Here is a 20888-nt window from a genome sequence, read left to right on the forward strand (position 1 = left end):
AAACGTACCCACGTCTCACCCCCCGACCACGGGCGTGTTTGCTTTTCAGCATCCGCGAGTTCAGTCTCTCGTTCCCCTTCTCCGGAGAACCTAAATGACTGAATATGAGTCCGAGGACTCTTACGTCCAGGATTCCTCGACTTCCCAAGAGACACGACTCTCTCATTGAAGCGGTCAACAAGACCCTGACGGTGGACGAGAAATCCGTATCCACTCCGGAACACGAGGTCTCTTTTAAGAAGACAAAACGTGTCCAAAAAGAATTTGTCACTCATCCTGAGTTTAAAGAAATCGTACAAAAACACAGGGACCGCCCTGACAAATGCTTCATGGGGCAAAAGCCTATTGAGGTCAAATACCCCTTTGCTCGGGAACTAGTCAAGGACTGGCTACAGTCTCCCTCAGTGGATCCTGCAGTATCGCATCTCGCTTCCAAAATGATCCCATCTCTGTCAGACGGTTCCTCAGTCAAGAACCCCTCTGACCGCCAAATTGACTACCTGGCTCGTTCCGTCTTTGAAGCCACAGGAGCGGCTCTTTCCATCCTTCGCCGCTTCTTGGGTGGCTAAGGCTATGGTCGCTTGGGCTGAGGTGCTTACCACGACCATCCAAGACAGTAATCTCCCTCCAGAGGCGATCAACCTGGCTAACCAGATAGCACAGGCCGGGGACTTCGTAGTTAACGCCTCGATAGACACGGCTAATTGCGCTGCTCAGGCAGCCGCAAATGCAATTTCCATCAGAAGAGCCCTGTGGCTCCGAGATTGGCGAGCAGATTCTGCTTCTAAGCGTTCATTGACATCTCTACCCTATCAAGTCGGTCGCCTATTTGGAGAAAAATTAGACCAAATAATCTCGGATGCTACCGGGGGGGGAAAAGTAAATTTCTCCCCCAACAAAAGCCTACCCGGCCGTTTCGGTATCAACAACAATCTCGATTCCAGCTGCAACAATCCCAATTGGTCATCTTCATCCTTCTCCCCGCATCAGGACGAGGTGCTGGGGACCGAGGCTCCCAGGTCTCATACAGACCCAACCGTAACTGGAAACCCAGACCACGGTCATCTGGGTCTAAGGGATCCAGATCCCTTAGATCCTCCACTCAATGACTTGTTGCAACATCCGGAGGACATCAACAAAGTAGGAGGTCGCCTACTTTCTTTCCGTCAAGCCTGGCTCTCGATCATCTCTGACGAGTGGGTCAGGGAACTGGTGTCCTCCGGATACAAAATAGAATTTTCCTCTCCCCCCCGACACGGTTTTTCCAGTCGTGTCCTCCCAAACCAAAGGCAACGGCTTTTCTCCAGGCCATACGGGCACTACAAAAGGATGGAGTCATCATTCCGGTTCCCCAAGACCAAAGGTTCAAAGGGTTTTACTCGAACCTATTCGTGGTCCCAAAAAAAGAACGGATCGTTGCGTCCGATTCTAGACCTAAAACTTCTGAACAAATTTGTCAAAATTCGGCGCTTCAGAATGGAATCTCTCCGCTCTGTCGTCACGTCCATGGAAAAAGGAGAGTTCCTAGCATCTATAGACATCAAAGATGCTTACCTCCGCATCCCAATTTTTCCTCCTCATCAACAGTTCCTTCGCTTCGCATTTCACGAGGAACACTTTCAGTTTGTGGCCTTACCTTTCGGCCTTGCCACCGCTCCCAGAGTTTTCACAAAGGTCATGGCGGCTGCCATGGCCATTCTTCATTCCAGGGGAGTGGTGGTACTTCCGTACCTGGACGACCTACTGATAAAAGGCCCATCATACCCAGCCTGCGAAGAGTCCGTCGATCTCACGGTGGATACTCTTTCTCGCCTGGGTTGGAAGATAAACTTCGAGAAATCCTCTCCGATCCCGACTCAACGGATCTCCTTTCTGGGAATGACACTGGACACATCCCGCGGTCTGGTCATTCTCCCTCCAGACAAGACCTTGGCCCTGCAGCGGGGAGCACGGAGTCTTTCCCATCCAGTCTCCCACTCCATTCGTTTCAGCATGCACATTCTCGGACAGATGGTAGCAGCCATGGAAGCAGTTCCGTTCACGCAATTTCACCTCCGTCCCCTACAACATGCGCTGCTGTCGGCGTGGAACGGGAACCCGTCCTCTCTCGACCGCCGTTTCATTCTATCCCCACTGGTCAGAAGGTCCCTCAGGTGGTGAACGCTGAAGTCCTCCCTGAACCAGGGAAGGTCCTTTCTCCCAGTGTGGTGGCTGGTGGTGACCACCGATGCCAGCCTCATGGGCTGGGGGGCGGTTTTCAACCACCACACAGCACAGGGGCGGTGGTCCACTCTAGAGTCTCGTCTCCCCATCAATATCCTGGAAATACGAGCTATCAGGCTAGCGTTGTTCAGGTTTCACCACCTTCTGGCGGGTCACCCCGTCAGAATCCAGTCTGACAACGCCACAGCTGTGGCATACATCAACCGTCAAGGGGGAACCCGCAGAAAGACAGCCATGCTCGAGGTGTCCCACATTCTCCGTTGGGCCGAAACCAACCATTCGCCCATCTCAGCGATCCACATACCAGGTGTGGAGAATTGGGCGGCGGACTTCTTCAGTCGCCAGAGTCTCACCTCGGGCGAATGGTCCCTCCACCCGGAAGTTTTCCAACAGATTTGTCATCGTTGGGGGACCCCGGACGTGGACCTCATGGCCTCCAGGATAAACAACAAGGTCCCACAGTTCATTGCCCGATCCCTCAACCCACGTGCCGTCGGAGCAGATGTCTTGGTCCTACCGTGGCTTCAATTCCGCCTCCCGTACATTTTTCCTCCTCTCCCCCTGCTACCGAGAGTCATCAAGAAGATCAGGGCAGAGGGGGTGCCAGTAATGCTCATGGCGCCGGATTGGCCGCGCCGAGCATGGTACGCGGAACTGGTTCAGCTTGTCACTGACGTCCCCTGGCGTCTTCCAGATCGCATGGATCTTCTCTCACAGGGCCCGCTTTACCACCAGAACTCAGGGGCCCTGTCTTTGACGGCCTGGCCATTGAATCCTGGATTCTAGGCCAAGCGGGTTTCACTCCCAAGGTGTCCTCCACCATGATCAGGGCTAGGAAACCCGTGTCCATGCGCAGTTACCACCGTATCTGGCGAATCTTCTTCGCATGGTGCGACGCACATAAACGATCGCCGCTGGCATTTTCTATCCCTTCCATATTGGAATTTCTCCAATCAGGACTACACTATGTTCCAAATTATTATGCAAATGATATTTTTCTCTGATTTTCCTAAATGGTTGGTGCAAATGACAGTCAGTCTAATAAAAGTAATCACCCGTTAGAGTATACATCGAATTTTATTGAAGAAACCTCCCTATGATAACAGTATAATCTCCAAAATGAATAAAAACTCAAAATGCACTGTTCCAAATTATTAGGCAAAGTAGAATTTCTAAACATTTGATATATTTTAAATAACTGAAAAGGCTCATTTGTGGAATTTGCAGCATTAGGAGGTCACATTCACTGAATAAAAAAGCTATTTAACTCCAAAACATCCTAACAGGCCAAGTTACATGTTACCATAGGAACCCTTCTTTGACATCACCTTCACAATTCTTGCATCCATTGAACTTGGAAGTTTTTGGAGAGTTTCTGCTTGTATTTCTTTGCTTGAAGTCAGAATAGCCTCCCAGAGCTGCTGTTTTGATGTGAACTGCCTCCCACCCTCATAGAACTTTTGCTTGATGATACTCCAAAGGTTCTCTATAGGGTTGAGGTCAGGGAAGATGGTGGCCACACCTTGAGTTTATCTTCTTTTATGCCCATAGCAGCCAATGACTCAAAGGTATTCTTTGCAGCATGAGATAGGGCATTGTCAGCATGAAGATGATTTTGCTCCTGAAGGCATGTTTCTGCTTTTTAGACCATAGAAGAAAGTTGTCAGTCAGAAAATCTATATACTTTGCAGAGGTCATTTTCACACCTTCAGGAACCTTAAAGGGCCCTACCAGCTGTTTCCCCATGATTCTGGCCCAAAACATGACTTTTCCACCCCCTTGCTGTTGTTGCAGCCTTGTTGGGACATGGTGGCCATCCACCAACCATCCACTACTCCATCCATTTGGACCATCCACGGTTGCTCAACACTTATCAGTAAACAAGACTGTTTGGAAATTAGTCTTCATGTATGTGTGGGCCCAATGCAACCATTTCTGCTTGTGAACACTGTATAGGGGTGGCCGAATAGTAGGTTTATGCACCACAGCATGCCTTTGAAGGAGCCTACACCTTGAGGTTTGAGGGACTCCAGAGGCACCAGCAGCTTCAAATATCTGTTTGCTGCTTTGTAATGGCTTTTTAGCAGCTGCTCTCTTAATCCGATGAACTTGCCTGGCAGAAATCTTCCTCATTATGCCTTTATCAGCACAAACACATCTGTGCTCAGATACAGCCACAAATCTCTTAACAGTACGATGATCACGCTTAAGTTTTCGGGAAATTTCTAATGTTTTCATCCCTTCACCAAGGCATTGCACTATTTGATGCTTTTCAGCAGCAGAGTGATCCTTTTTCTTTACCATGTTACTTGAAAACTGTGACCTGCTTAATAATGTGGAACATCATTTTTAAGTAGTTTTCCTTTAATTAGAATCACCTGGAAAACAAATTATCCCATGTGTTTAAGATTGATTTCAGTGATCCATTGAGCCCTAAGACACAATACCATCCATGAGTTTATTTGAAAAACAAAACAATTAAATCTTTATGACACTTAAATCCAATTTGCATAATAATTTGGAACACAGTGTAGAGTCGGGTCTCGCACTTAGCTCCTTCAAGGGACATGTGTCAGCATTATCAGTCCTGTTCCAACGAAAAATTGCCAATAGATTACCGGTTAAGACGTTCTTTCAGGGAGTTTCTCGTGTGGCGCCTCCCTACAAGATGCCTTTTGGATCCGTGGGATCTTAATTTGGTCCTTGGAGCCCTTCAGGAGGCCTCCTTTGAACCACTGCAGGACGTCTCTCTGACCTTCCTTTCCTGGAAGGTAGTTTTCCTAGTGGCTATTACATCCATCAGGCGTGTTTCGGAGTTGGCGGCACTTTCCTGCCGACCTCCGTTTCTGATTTGTCACACGGACAAGGCAGTCTTGAGGACTTCTTCTTTTCTGCCCAAGGTCGTTTCCTCCTTTCACCTCAACGAGGAGATTATTCTGCCTTCGTTCTGTCCGGCTCCAGTCCATCGCATTGAGAAAGCTCTCCACACTCTCGACGTGGTGAGGGCCCTTCGACGGTATGTCTCACGGACGGCTCCCTTACGTAAGTCAGATGTCCTATTCGTACTTCAAGAGGGACCAAGGAAGGGTTCTCCCGCTTCCAAGGCTACTCTAGCCAAGTGGATTCGATCGGCTATTCAGGAATCCTATCGTGTCAAGGGTGTTCCTATCCCAGCAGGGATTAAGGCTCATTCTACTCGGTCGGTGGGCGACTCTTGGGCCATTCGGCACCAGGCGTCAGCACAACAGCTTTGCAAAGCTGCGACATGGTCCAGCTTGCATACTTTTACGAAGCATTACCTCATTCATTCTCTATGTTCTGCAGACGCCACCCTTGGCAGGTGCATTCTGCAATCGGCGGAACTTAGCTGTAAGCCAGCGGTACATGGGGTATTAGCAGATATGTTGCTCCCCACCCAGGGGCTGCTTTAGGACGTCCCATGGTCCTGTGTCTCCCAATGAGGCGTAGGAGAAAAGGAGATTTTTGTGTACTCACCGTAAAATCTTTCTCCGAGCCAATCATTGGGGGACACAGCACCCACCCTGTTAGCCTATTGGCTTGTTGTTACTTCTTTGGTTTTGACATAGTTTATTGTCTTTCGTTTAATACTCCTACTGCTTTACTACCGAACTGGTTGAATCCTGACCAGTGAAGGGGTGTATACTGCAGAGGAGGAGTTAATCTTTCTGTGTTAACTTAGTGTCCTCCTAGTGGCAGGCAGCATACAACCCATGGTCCTGTGTCCCCCAATGATTGGCTCGGAGAAAAAGATTTTACGGTGAGTACACAAAAACCTCCTTTTTTCAGTAGATTGTAGAGTAAAATAGCTGGTGTCTTTCCAAAACTACAATTTGTCCCTGTCCGGCGACAAAGAAATGGTTTAAAAGGGGTTTTCTTGAAATATAAGGCCCAATTCAGTAAGACTGGTGTTGGGCACAAAAGTCTTAATGAATGGACTGCTGGAGCAACTAATGCACTTAAGAGGTGCATATCACTTAATTAATTAGGGCCTCTTACAACTGACATGTGCCTCCGTCAGAAATATTACTTCAGTTAGGGATTGTCGTATATTTCTGGTGACATATCTCCTATGAATTACTTGAGTGGGCTTAGCCACACCCTACTCTGCTGATGTTCCGCTAATGTTGGCAAAACATGTCGGGACTAATTTAATAAGGTCAAAAGTCATAAAATTTGATGAAAACACCTTGCATGAATTGGAGCTATAATATTTAAGGCCTATCGTTATAAATCAGTGGTGACTTTGGGTTACGTTAAGTACTGTGCTGTGTCTGGTGAACAATGAAGGAGACTTTGATATTATCATTCTTGTCTAAAAAACACGGAAAATGCAATGAAGCTGAGACTAGCGTCAGTGTGAACAGAGCTTAGTTCTGTCTCTTACGTTGTGTTCTTTGTGTCTTCTAGGTGTATTGTACAATCAGTTCCTCTCGCAGGTAGACTTTGAATTACTAAGAAATTATGCCCGTGATCTCGGAGTCCTCGTGTTTGAAAACCCAGCGAGACGTGTAATGGTGGTGACTCCAGCAGGCCACTCAGATGTTAAACGTTTCTGGAAGCGACAAAAGAACAACTAGTGTGGATACGTCATGAGAGATATTGGCCTTTCTTCTGTGTGGACCCATGTTTGCAATTGACTTGCAAGCTTTGCATATTTTTATACTACCTTTATATACTGGGCACTTGCATACCTACTGACATTCACTGGGCTGCCGGCCTTTAAAGAGTTTTACTTTTATTTTTGAGTCCCTCTTTTGGGATGTACATTGGGATTTTTTACGAGTTAGAGAAACAGCTTCCTCCACCTGGACATAATATTGTCATTGTCTAGAAAGCTTTTACTATTTATTGCAAATTAGAGCTGTAGCAATCTGGACTGGTTCTCTGAGGATCAGACTAGTTTTTCTGTGTAATTGCTCACTGACTGTTGGTTCATCATTAAAGCATTCGGGAGCCGAATTGCACTTTTGCTTTCTCCCAGAAGATTAAAAAAATTGGTGTTTATTTCCACAATCTTTAGAATGGTTATAAGATCCTTTTGTTCTCTCATGTTTCAGGCCTCCATTACATAAAATTGTTAACATTACACATCAGTTATATGGATCTGTACTCCACTGCTGCTTTGTATGAGGCTGTACTCCTTCCTAGAAGCAGTGTAAAATAAGTCATGTGGGGAGCTATGTCATACTGTTTCCCTTGTAATCTGTTCAAAACAGCCATATAAAGGTACAATGCTCCTGGCTTTTCACATTACCATTAGTGATGAGCAAACATGCTCAGATAAGGTGTTATCCAAGCATGCTCATGTGCTAACCGAGTGTCTTCGGTGTGCTCGAAAAATATGTTCGAGTTCTTGCATCTAACAGGCAATCCCTGCATGTGTTGCAGCTGTGGACAAGCCGTGGGACATGCAGCCACGGGGACTGAAACATTTTTGAGCACACCGAAGAAGCTCGGCACACAAGCGTCCTCGTATAACGCCTTTACATGGAAACATACCTTAACAGGTTTCAGTTAAGTGAAACAACACTATAAACCAGCAGACAACAGGCTAAATTTGCAGGTTAATAGCGTCCTATAGCTGTGTGGCCGCTGCACTGAAAGCCCTACTACCAGCAGGAAACTCAATTTATTGCTCCTGACTTTCAGTTACAAAGGCATGGCTTCAGTCACCGCTCAGTATAAAGTGATTGGCTGCTGAAACTACACCCGAACACGGACTGACAGCCAACTCAGCAGTGAACGCTGAGTATGTACCTGCCGTGCTGCTATGACTGAAAGCCAAAGTGTCATGAAAGTGTTGAGACTTTGGGCATTAACCAGGTCACTACAACTAGGGGCGCCTTCGTCTATCCATGTCCCCCGGATTACTCCTGAAGGTGGAGACGCTGGGTTCTCGTGCCTTGCTGTGCTCCTAGATCTACCCTGATTTGTTCCCTCCCCCATCCAGGGTAGTGGGAAGCTGAAGTGTATAGGAAGACGGGGATAAATGAAAATAACACTCATACAAAATACACACACACACACACCAATCAACAGAGAGGGACACAGGAGGGTTAAAGGAAGGAGAAAACTAAATAGGAGAGGATGTGCACATAAAACTCCAAGCAACAATCTCCTGAACAAGTCTCCAAATGCAAACTCCAACCCTGAACTACACCTCCAGAACCAGGCAGTAAGAACTATAACTGGCAATCCCTAGAAGCAATAGGAGAGCATATATACCAGAGGGGCCAACACTGAGCAGCTGAGACAATCCAAGTCGAAAAGCTCCAGGATCTTACATGGAACAGATTAACCCTTGCCCTGCTAGCAAGGAAAAAAACTGTACTGTTTAATAAGATAGTGAAGTTCCAGTGCAGGAGTGCTTAAAACCAGACACCTCGGTCTTCTGGCCCCGCGATATCTGCGTGAAATAGAGACTGCCGTAAGGAATAAAGTTGAAATGTAGAACACCATTAACCTGCTGATTAACCCCATATTTGTAGGTTAATAACGTTTGGGGACATGAGAGGTTCCGTTTAAGAGATATTTTGTTAAAACAAAAAAAACCATGTGTATTTCTCATGGACTGTGGCATCAACTGCAATGACACGTGCAGGCCATGGACAAAAGTTATGCTGTTTCTTAGATTCTGGCTGTTGCTCTTTTTTCCTCTATCACTGATATTGCCTTAGTCCTCTGCATATTACCGTAATTTCTTTCTCAATCTGATCATCCAATAATACTAGGAGTTAATTTCTATCCGATATCTAGAACTCCAGCTATATTAAACATTGACACACAACCACCCTGTAACACTGAAATATATTGCTGTTATCGCCCTCATCACTGTAAAGTACCATATATATTTGATAATAAATAATAAACCTCCAAATCAGGCTAAGACAAAAATAATACAATGTACATATGGAAAGGTGATTATTACTGGATGGTTAAACAGACAATAAGTAGAGCAGCATGCTAGTGCCGTAATAATTTGTTGCAACGATTAGGGGTCAGTGGAGAACAAACACTGTGTGACTTAGCCAATATTACACATACCGGAGACAATTACACATGTAGATCCATTTAAGTGAATGGGTTTGCACACATGTCAGTGTGTTTCCACAGACTGTGGGCAAAACACGCTGACATGTCAGTTTTTTAGCAGCAGCACGGAAAGCAAAACGTCCTGTCCCTGGGAATCGACAGTACTGTTCCCGTCGCCGGTTGCTGAAAATCACAGTCCCCTGCGATCAGCGCGAGGAGGGGACAATGTTGAGCGTTGTAGTCAGCCCCCGCTGTCTACATCGAGGGTAAAATTGAGAGTAAAAAAAGCACATTATACTCACCTTAACACCGAATCCCGTGAAGCCATTGTTCCCTGTAAACAAACAAAAATAAGAAACAACAATATCCCTCACCTGTCTGAAGTTGAAAGAATCCATAGTGTCCCACTCCTTAATCCATTTTCTTAAATTTGCTCATCAGCAAAATCGGTGACTTGAGGCTCACATTGAAGAGCTGAGGAGGATGACTCGCTGCACCGTGATTTCTCACAGTGAACTGAAATGATCTCACTGAGGTCAGCGCAATACATGGGCCCGCTCTCACTGCAGCGAGTCATTCTCCCCTTCTCTTCAGCGTGAGCATGCTGATGAGCGAATGTCACACAGATGGATTACGGGTGGGACTCTTTGGATTCTTTTAACTTCGGAGAGGTGAGAATATTGTCTTTTATTTTTGTATGTTTACAGGGGACAATGGCTTCCAGGGATTAGGTGTTAAGGTGAGTATAATGTGATTTTTTTACTCTTAATTTTACACACGATGTAGATAACGGGGCTGTACACACCTTAAAAAAATGACAGATCTGAGCCTCCTCCTGCTCCCTCTTCTACTGCTGTCTTGTCCTCTTCCTCCTGCTCACGATCAACAGGGCCAACTGCCTCCTCGCAAAGAGAGAATATGACAGCACCACCAGTGTCATCAAGCATCTCCACATCTTCCCTTGGAAGTGTTAAACTCTCCATCCCCCACACCCTTGATAGAAAAAGAAAATACCCCCCTATCCACTCACAACAAGCCATTTCTAAATACAGCATGCTCACAACAGCATTTCTAAATACCTGGTCTTTGAAATGCTGCCTTCCGGCTGGTGGAGATGTACAATTTTAAAAAAACTGATGGCGGTAGCTGTACTGCAGTACATGTTTTACAGCCGCCATTACTTTTCCAGGTGGGCCATCCCTGCCATGCACACACTTGTTGTAGACCAAATCAGATTTGCTCTGCACAACGTCATCAGGGGCATGGTCCACCATAACCATCAAAATGTTGACCAGTAAGGATGGTCATGGAAGTTACATCTCGCTAACTCACAAGTAGGAAAATGTGGCGGCTGGAAGAGAGCCAGAAGGCGTTATTGTGCATGTTCTACCACCACCGAGGGTTGCTGAACATTTATCCAGGTTGCCTCCTCCTCCTACTCAACTTTAACACAGTCGGGGAAACGACAGCAGGCTGTTCTGAAACTCATCTGTTTAAGGGCTAAATCGACATGGTGCAGGAGCTGTGGACAGAGATCAAACAGCAGACAGATGAGTGTTTGGTACCGGTGAACCTCAATTCCGGCCTGGTGTTGTGCGATAACTAGCAAAATCTCGTAGCAGTTCTGGGCCTAGCTGGTTTGATGCACATTCCTTGTCTGGTGCATGTGCTGAATTTGGTGGGGCAGGCTTCCTGAAAAACCATCCACAAATGTCAGAGCTGGTACTGAAAGTGCGGGCAGTGTGTGTGTGGTATCCCACAAAGTGGTTATTTCTATGGGATACCGGATATATACGGTAGTGTGTTTTCATATAAATGCTGTGAATTTTTATGTGGACCGCATTTTAAATACATTGTGAGACCTGCTGACAGGCAGCACAAAAAGGTTAATCTCACAGGCTTCATCAGGTGACCCAGCTCTCTTTTAATATACAGGAGGTTCTGGAAAAATGCCTTAGGGCAGTCAGCCAATGACTGCAGCTCTACAGTCACATAGAAGGGGAGGAGCCAAGTCCTGTGAGATAGTTTTCTGGGGAACCTGTCACTCCCAAAATGTAAGGTGAGCTAAGCCCACCGGCATCAGGGGCTTATCTACAGCATTCTGTAATGCTGTAGATAAGCCCCCAATGTATCCTAAAAGATGAGAAAAAGAGGTTATATTATACTCACCCAGGGGCGGTCCCGGTACGATGGGCGTTGCGGTCCGGTCCGGGGCCTCCCATCTTCTTACGATGACGTCCTCTTCTTGTCTTCACGCTGCGGCTCTGGCGCCAGACTGGACCTCCCATCGGATCGGGACCGGAACCGCCCCTGGGTGAGTATAATCTAACCTCTTTTTCTCATCTTTTAGGATACATCGGGGGCTTATCTACAGCATTACAGAATGCTGTAGATAAGCCCCTGACGCCGGTGGGCTTAGCTCACCTTCCATTTTGGGGGTGACAGGTTCCCTTTAATTTGAAGTGGGAGTTGGTTGTCAGACATCTTGAGAAGAGGAAGCCATTTTGTTGGATTAAGGAATTACCTACCTTCTCCCTGGCTGCTTTGCTTAAAAAGGGGTCTGACACGATAAGGGGAGTTAATAGTCTTCATATGAGGAAGACTACCATTGCACCTCTAGGAGGAAGAATTCCCTCAGGGCAGAAACAGGGCACAGTGCTGAAGAAGAAATATTCAGACTTAGTAAAACCAGAGGTTACTAAGATCTGCCTGTCTGCAGGTACACAGCAATCTTCAACCGTGAGTGTAATCCTGTACCTCAGTTTCCTGCTGTTTATAAATAATAATTTGCCCCATTACCTTCAGTAAAAACACTTTTGTTTTAAATTCTTACGGCTGCTTCATGACTGGGGCTCAAATGCACCAACTACTACCACCATCATCATCATCATCATCATCTTCTGCCTAGAGGCAGTTACTGTGCAAACATTGTATTGTGAAGGTTCCTGTGTGTGTGTAATTTGAGAAGGAAAGACTCTGCTCCTGACAGAAAACTTGGCCACCATAAGATACATCATACCCTTTCAGGAGTACAACACTCAGCCATACACCACAAGAGAACGCCACTTGTGTGTGCTTTTGGCGTTATCACACTGCTGCTTCTCACCTATCTGTTCTGCAGTGTCACTTCTGCATTCCAGCTCACCGCCTCATATGCGATGAACCAACAAAGTGAAACTCTACTTTGCATATGCTGGAGAGACAGATCAAGCAGTAGAAGGCAATAGTGGTCGCTCTGCAGAACAATACCACTTCACCACCAATGAGTGGGTCTCCATGAGGGATGTGTGTGCCGTGCTGTGCTGCTTCGAATACTCCACCAACATGACCAGCGCTGAAGGCAACATCATAAGCGTTACTGTACCACTTGTATGCCCGCTGGAAACAACACTTCAGACAATGATGCATGAGGTAGTGGCACAGGAGGAAGAGGAGCAGGTGGAACAGGGACTGTTCATATCGTTATCAGGCCAGTCGTCCACACATGGCTCGAAGCGTGCGTTCCTGTACCAACAGCAGCCAGGTACACAACTGTCCAGCCAGGGGACAGTTTTTGAGAAATAGGACAAACCTTGTTCACAGCAGGGTGGCACTCGAAGAAGCTCAAGAGCATCACTGGAGCATGGCTGGGGGGTAGAGAGTGCCCAGACCATACACCTCCCACCGAGGACAGCTTGTCGTTTCCTCTGGGCAGCCTGGCACACATGAGCCAATACATGCTGCGGTGCCTGCGCAATGACTGGCAAGTTTCCCTGATTGTTACCACTGCTGATTACTGGGTGGCCACCATGCTGGATCCCCACTACAAGGACAATTACTTCTGTCACTGGAGAGGGACTGCAAAATGCATGAATATGCGCACACACTGGTAAAGGCACTACTGTTGGCGTTCCCACCTGATAGTGGGGGCTCAATAGAAGAACAAGTCAGAGGCAGGGGAGGAAGTCGCTAACACAGCTGGTGCAACGCCAGCAACTCGGAAGGCAGGGTTAGCATGCCACAACATCTGGCACCACTATCTGATATGGCACGTATTAGCAGATGGCAGCATTACAACAACATGGTGGAAGAGTACCTGTGCACACGTCTCCATGTACTCAGTGATTGGTCTGCCTCATTTAACTTTAGGTCTCAAAACTGGACACATGGCCCGAGCTTGACCTTTATACCATGGAGTTGTTGGCCTGCCCTGTGGCAAGTGTACTGTCGAAACTTGTTTTTAGCACAGTAGGGGGTGTCATCACAGACAGAAGGACTTGTCCGTACTTTTGGCTGACTAGACAACTCTACCAGCTGCACCCAGCCATAGTTATATTCTATTTGCCATTCGTTTAAGTTTGGGACCTCCCCAAATTAAAAATAAATAAATAAAGAAAATGAAAAAACAAAATTAAAAACAAAAAACACAAAAAAAGTGTTGGCTATCTCCTCATCCGCCTCTTCCACCTACACTGCCATGTTCACCTCCACCTTCTTCAACTCCATCTCCTGGTTCTAGATTGCTATTTTTATTTTTTAAATTCTATGTTCTTTTAAGTCAGTTCCCTAAAAAAAAATACAAAAAAATACCTCCTCCCCTGCCTCTTCCACCTACACCGTCACATCCATCTCCACCTCTTCCACCTCCTCCTTCCCTTAGATCTCCACCTCCTGGTTCTAGATTGTTATTTTTATTTTCCTTTAACTCTGTTCTTTTAATTTAGTTCCCTAAAGAAAACAAAAAAGAACAAAAAAAAAACAAGCACAATGTTGGATACCTCCTCCCCTGTCTCTTCCATTTAACACTGTCACGTCCACATCAGCCTCTTACACCTCCTCCTCCACTTGGACCTCCGCCTGGTTGAACATTATTATTTTTATTTTATAATACAGTGGGTACGGAAAGTATTCTGACCCCTTTATATTTTTCACTCTTTGTTTCATAGCAGCCGTTTGGTAAATAAAAAAAAAAAAAGTTATTTTTTCTCATTAATCTGTGCCTTGCCACAATTCTGTCTCTGAGCTCCTTGGCCAGTTCCTTTGACCTCATGATTCTCATTTGGTCTGACATGCACTGTGAGCTGTGAGGTCTTATATAGACAGGTGTGTGCCTTTCCAAATCAAGTCCTATCAGTTTAATTAAACACAGCTGGCCTCCAATGAAGGAGAAGAACCATCTCATAGAGGATCACAAAGAAATGGACAGCTTGTGACTTAAATATGAGTGTCTGAGCAAAGGGTCTGAATACTTATGACCATGTGATATTTCAGTTTTTCTTTTTTAATACATTTTCAAAAATTACTACAATTCTCTTTTTTCAGTCAAAATGGGGTGCAGAGTGTACATTAAAGTGAAAAAAAAAAAACTTTTTTAAATTTACCAAATGGCTGCAATGAAACAAAGTGTGAAAAATTTAAAGAGGTGTGAATACTTTCCTTACCCAATGTATGTAATTTTAAGTCATTTCATTATCCACATTTGTTTACAGGGCAATTGTCCTGCTCTTACTCCCATTTTGCTTCCTTTTGCAGCCCTCTGGCCTTTACTATGAACATTTTACAGCCATTTTAAAGCATCAAAGTTCAGGTACGCATTGGGTTCGAGTTCAAGTTCTGATGCCGAACTGAACTTTGAACGACAGTTCGGCCTAACCCGATGAACCTGAACATCCACGGGTCTGCTCATTAGTGATAAGCGAGTGTACTCGTTGCTCAGGTGGTCTCCCGAGTATTTGTTAGTCCTTTATAGGGATGAGCAGTAGTGATGAGCGAGTGTACTCGTTGCTCGGGTTTTTCCGAGCACGCTCAGGTGACGTCCGAGTATTTGTTAGTGTTCGGAAATTAAGTTTTCATCGCCTCAGCTGAATGATTTACAGCTACTAGCCAGCCTGAGTACATGTGGGGGTTGCCTGGTTGCTAGGGAATCCCCACATGTTATCAAGCTAGCAGCCGTAAATCATTCAGCTGAGGTGCTGAGAACTAAATCTTCGAACACTAACAAATACTCGGAGGTCACCCGAGTGTCCTCGGGAAAACCCAAGCAACAAGTACACTCGCTCATCACTACTGCTCATCCCTACAAAGGACCCTTATCCTCATGATCACTTATCCTGCAGACGTAGGATAATTTGTGATTCTGGCTACACCTGTTAAGTTTTAGTCAGGTAGTGGAGGGAGGAGTACTCAATACATTTCTAGTGGAGGGAGGAGTACTCATACCTCCCAACTATTGAAGATGGGAAAGAGGGACAAAGTTAGCGGCGCGCAACGCGCACCGTGGCAAATTTTAGGCCACGCCTCTTGCCACACCCATTCATAACTAGTCACACCCATATCCACGTCCCAACCACACCCATTTAGCACTGCTGATCACACTGTTTCATATACAATAATTATAAACAAAAAAATATGGCCACACAGTGCTCCATACTGTATAATGGCCACACATGATGCTCCATACTGTATAATGACCGCACATGATGCTCCATACTGTATAATGACCCCAAATGATGCTCCATACTGTAAAATGACCGCACATAATGCTCCATACTGTATAATGACCCCACATGATGCTCCATACTGTATAATGACCTCACATGATGCTCCATACTGTATAATGACCGCACATAATGCTCCATACTGTATAATGACCGCACATGATGCTCCATACTGTATAATGACCGCACATGATGCTCCATACTGTATAATGACCACACATGATGCTCCATACTGTATAATGACCGCACATGATGCTCCATACTGTATAATGACCACACATGATGCTCCATACTGTATAATGACCTCACATGATGCTCCATACTGTAAAATGACCGCACATGATGCTCCATACTGTATATTGGCCGCACATGATGCTCCATACTGTATATTGGCCGCACATGATGCTCCATACTGTATATTGGCTGCACATGATGCTCCATACTGTATATTGGCTGCACATGATGCTCCATACTGTATATTGGCTGCACATGATACTTCGTACCATATAATGGCCACACATAGCTACTCCTACACACGCGGCTGCGCTCCTTACACTTTGCACACACGGCTCCTCTCCATACACCTCGCACAGACACGGCTCCACTCCTTACACCTCGCACACACACGGCTCCGCTAAATACACCTTGCAGCGCCCCAGAGTCCTGGTCGTTGCAGTACTGTGGCTCCGCCACTATGGGGGGCTATGGTACGTCTGATGGCACTGAAGGAGTTCATCTGATCAGGTATCACATACACCAATACATTTCACAGTCGGGCCTCCAGGGGGAGCTAAGGGTGCTATTCATTAGGCCACTCCTCACATACTGGTAAAACTGGGGGTCAGGCAGGAAGTTAGTAAGAAAGCTGACTGGGTTGGAACCAGGCAACACCTTGTGGCAGAGGGTGTTGTGGGGGAAGATTCTGTAGGGTCCCTGTCAGGGGTGGGATCCTGACAGGCCTGGCAACGAGAAAGAACGTTACGGGACCGTGCCTGCTCAGTATCGCGGCGGTGCCCAAGAAAGGATAAGAAGCGAGATTTATTGTGCTGAGTGAGAAACGAGATCAAAGCAAGAAGGAGAATACCAGTAGGAGTCGTGCTGTAAGACCGAGGCAACATCCTACTGAGGCGCAAACAACCGGTGGCCGGAACGCCGAGGAAGTATAGAGCTCCAGGCAATACTTCAAACCAACGGCAGGACAGTCAGTCACAGGCGGGCTGTCTCACCTAAATCACCTACGCAGACATAGGGGGCAACCTTTGGAGAGGGGCGACTCTAGGGTCCCGGAAGAGCTCCGAGCCTACCCGTCATACGGGTGCGTCCCAACCGTAACATCAGGGAGGGACGGAGGATTAGCAGAACATCATCTAATCGAGTTGTGAGGGAACACGAGAAACAGACACAACAGTTGTGGGGACTATCCCGTAAGCACAGCAGGGAAGGACCACAACACATAGCGCTAGCAGGAAGGCACAGATTTCCACCTGCAAAGAGAACTCTGGAGGTGCCATTGGACCGGCCGGACTTGTGCAGCCTGGTGAACCGTATTCCGGACTGAGGACCCAGAGACCTTCAGTAAAGAGGTAAAGAGACTGCACCCCTGTGTCCTTGTGATTGATTGCGTCCTGCACCACACACCGAACTGTCATCCTTTTATTGGGCGCCCCTCAGCAGCAGGGTCACGGACCGGGCCTAGCCACCGTGACAACCCCAGAGCAGAGACTCAGAGGCCCGGCTCCGGGTACCCCTCGGCCCTGCGGCGGTGGGGGCGCTACACACCTCGCACACACATGGCTCCGCTCCATACACCTCGCACACACGGCTCCGCTCCGTACACCTCGTACACACACGGCTCCGCTCCGTATACCTCGTACACACGGCTCCGCTCCGTACACCTCGCACACACGCGGCTCCGCTCCGTACACCTCGCACACACGCGGCTCCGCTCCGTACACCTCGCACACACGCGGCTCCGCTCCGTACACCTCGCACACACGCGGCTCCGCTCCGTACACCTCGCACACACGCGGCTCCGCTCCGTACACCTCGCACACACGCGGCTCCACACCGTACACCTCGTACACACACGGCTCCGCTCCGTACACCTCGTACACACACGGTTCCGCTCCGTACACCTCGTACACACACGGTTCCGCTCCGTACACCTCGTACACACGCGGCTCCACTCCGTACACCTCGTACACACACGGCTCCGCTCCGTACACCTCGTACACACACGGCTCCGCTCCGTACACCTCGTACACACACGGCTCCTCTCCATACACCTCGTACACACACGGCTCCGCACCGTACACCTTGTACACACACGGCTCCGCACCGTACATCTCGTACACACACGGCTCCGCACCGTACACCTCGTACACACACGGCTCCTCTCCGTACACCTCGTACACACACGGCTCCGCTCCGTACACCTCGTACACACGGCTCCGCTCCGTACATCTCGTACACACGGCTCCGCTCCGTACACCTCATACACACACGGCTCCACTCCGTACACCTCGTACACACACGGCTCCATTCTGTACACCTCACACACACGGCTCCGCTAAATACACCTCGCACACACACCTTAATTGTGCCATGATTTGCTGTCTCATTATAGCACATGATGATAGTGTCAGACTGTCACAGGGGCTTTGGCTTTGCCCTTTTTTGCGTGGGGAAAAAAAGCAGCCACAATAGCGTCGTCACCCTCTCCTCCTCTGAAATGCACTGACTGGAGTGTCAGTGAGTCATCGATCTGTGAGCTCTGAGCAGCCGAGGCAAACAGGGAGGCTGTGAGTGTCCATCCCTCCCTGCTCAGCCCCAGACTCATTCCATGCACGATTTATACTAGCAGGCATTGTCAGCAGTCCACACTGGTCTGCTGGCAGCTGCTTACATTGCCGCCGGCACCCAGGCTCTGCTGTTACATACCTCAAACTAGAAGCGTCCCCTCTCTCTCCCTCTCTGAACAGTGACGCTGGGAGACTCAGGAACATACAGGGAAGGGGCGTGGCCTAACAAAAGGGGGCGTGGCAGAGTTTCTCCTGCTCTGTGTCCGGGACCACAGCGTCCTGCGCTGGACAGCGGGGCACAGCATGAAATCCGGGACAATCCCGCACAATGAGGGACGGTTGGGAGCTATGTACTCAATACATTTCAATAGGACATTGGACTCATCAGGATCACCAGCACTAAATCTGGTTCAGCTCTGCAGAGTAATGAAAATGAAACCTAATTTTGACATGAAATCTTTACTAAAGTATACTTGTAATTTCCAGAATCTTTACAAGGTGATTTCAAAATGGGACCACTTTTCTATGACTATTTTAATATTTTTAGGACATTGGCTCCACCTAGTGGTAATTTTAGACTATAGTACCTTATTTTAAGGCCTATTATGTTTATTCACTTTGCTCGCTTTTATAGTGCCATTAATCCACAGCCCTTTACAGATGTTATCATCACTGTCCCCATTGGGGCTCACATTGAAAATTCCTGATCAGACTATCTGTGGAGAGTGAGAAGAAACCTACACAAACACAAAAACAATCTCTTTGCATTTGTTGTCCTTAGTGGGATTTTAACCCAGCGCTGGAAGGCTAGACTGCTAACCACTGAGCCACCATTGGATTGAGAAATTATCTTATTTGGGAGTGCATTTTTCCCTACATTACCCAATTCTCTTACTGTTCTCTCTACAAACCAAACCAAAGTTTTAGTTATAAAGCATCAACACTTTGTGCAGCGATGACCAATATGATGCAAAACTTCAAGGGTGGCTGCAGGCTGATATTTGAAGGTTGGGAATGGCCCAATAACTATGGGCATTCCCAGCCTATTAATATAAGCTTGCAGCTGTATGCTTTCCCTTATCTAGTTATTAAAAATAGGGGAGACTTATCTTCATTTTTTTAGGGTGCCCCATTTTTAATAACCACCAAAGACAAAGCAGACACACCTGTGAGCTGATATATTCATAAGCTTGGAAGGTCGATGAATAATAAGACCAGCTAACACCTGTCTGCTTTTACTTGGCTGGTTTTAAAAATAGGGGAGACCCCATATTGTTTTCCTCATTTATTTATTAACAAGTACAGTAAAATACACATGCAAGGCATCGCTACACTTCTACACCTGGACCTCCGCCTCCTGGTTCAAAATATTTTTTTCTTTTTTTCCTTTGTTATTTTAAGTCATTTTCCTATTTACATTTGTTTGTGGGGCAGCAGTCCTGCTCTTACCCCATTTTGCTTCCTTTTGAAGCCCCCTAGTCCTTACTAAGACCATTTTACAGTACCAAAGTTTGAGTCCTCTTTGATTTATGGGATTCAGGCCTGGGGTCAAGTTCTGGTGCCAAACTTTTTTCTCAAGTTCGGCTACACCCGCCGAACCCGAACTTCCATGGATTTGTTCATCCTTAGTTATACGTCCTCCAACAGGATAATGCCCTAAAAGACACCTACAAACATCCAAGAATGCCTAAGATCAAAGTACTAGCGTACTCTGATCTAAATACTATTAAACATCTGTGGAAGGAACTGAAACATGCAGTCTGGAGAAGGCACTTTCACACCTGAGACAGCTGGAGCAGTTTGCTCATGAGGAGTAGCACAAAATACCTGTGTAAGAGGAAAAAATTATGCCAGCTCATCCAAATGTCATAGTCCAGTTGCAGTGAAATCACGATCCGAATATTCATGTGATGTTGAGAAAAAATACAGAAAAGATATTTCCAGCTCCTGGTAAAATTTCTTTAAACTTTATTCCATCATAGATTAAACAGAACAGAAACAGAAACAGAAATGCCGAAAGTGACGCGTTCGGAATGGATGCAAACCTTCTTTGGCAAAGCTTTGCCAAAGAACAGTTGCATCAGTTCGAAACACGTCGCTTTTTGCATTTGCCAAAGAATGGTTGCATCCGTTCGAAACGCATCACTTTCTGCATTTCTGCTTTGTATCAGAATGATACTTTTTAATCTATGATCGAATAAAGTTTAAATAAATTTTACCAGGAGCTGCAAATATCTTTTTTTCTATTTTTTGTCAAAATACCTGTGGACAGATGCAGAAGTCTCATTGAAAGCTACAGAAATCATTTATTTGCAGGTATTGCCTAAAAAAGGTT

General features: G+C 46.6%; 1 protein-coding gene across 1 annotated transcript in view; it reads left to right on the plus strand.

Annotated features, from left to right (window-relative positions):
* Nucleotides 1-7330, plus strand: part of GTF2H4 (general transcription factor IIH subunit 4) — a 45928-nt gene extending 38598 nt beyond the window's left edge. Inside the window, exon 14 of the mRNA XM_077297881.1 lies at nucleotides 6652-7330. Coding sequence (XP_077153996.1) covers nucleotides 6652-6821 — 170 coding nt within the window. The 3' untranslated portion in view covers nucleotides 6822-7330. The remainder of the gene's footprint in view (nucleotides 1-6651) is intronic.
* Nucleotides 7331-20888: the final 13558 nt, after the last annotated feature.

This window comes from Ranitomeya variabilis, chromosome 3 (genome assembly GCF_051348905.1).
Source record: "Ranitomeya variabilis isolate aRanVar5 chromosome 3, aRanVar5.hap1, whole genome shotgun sequence".
Classification (NCBI taxonomy): Eukaryota; Metazoa; Chordata; class Amphibia; order Anura; family Dendrobatidae; genus Ranitomeya; species Ranitomeya variabilis.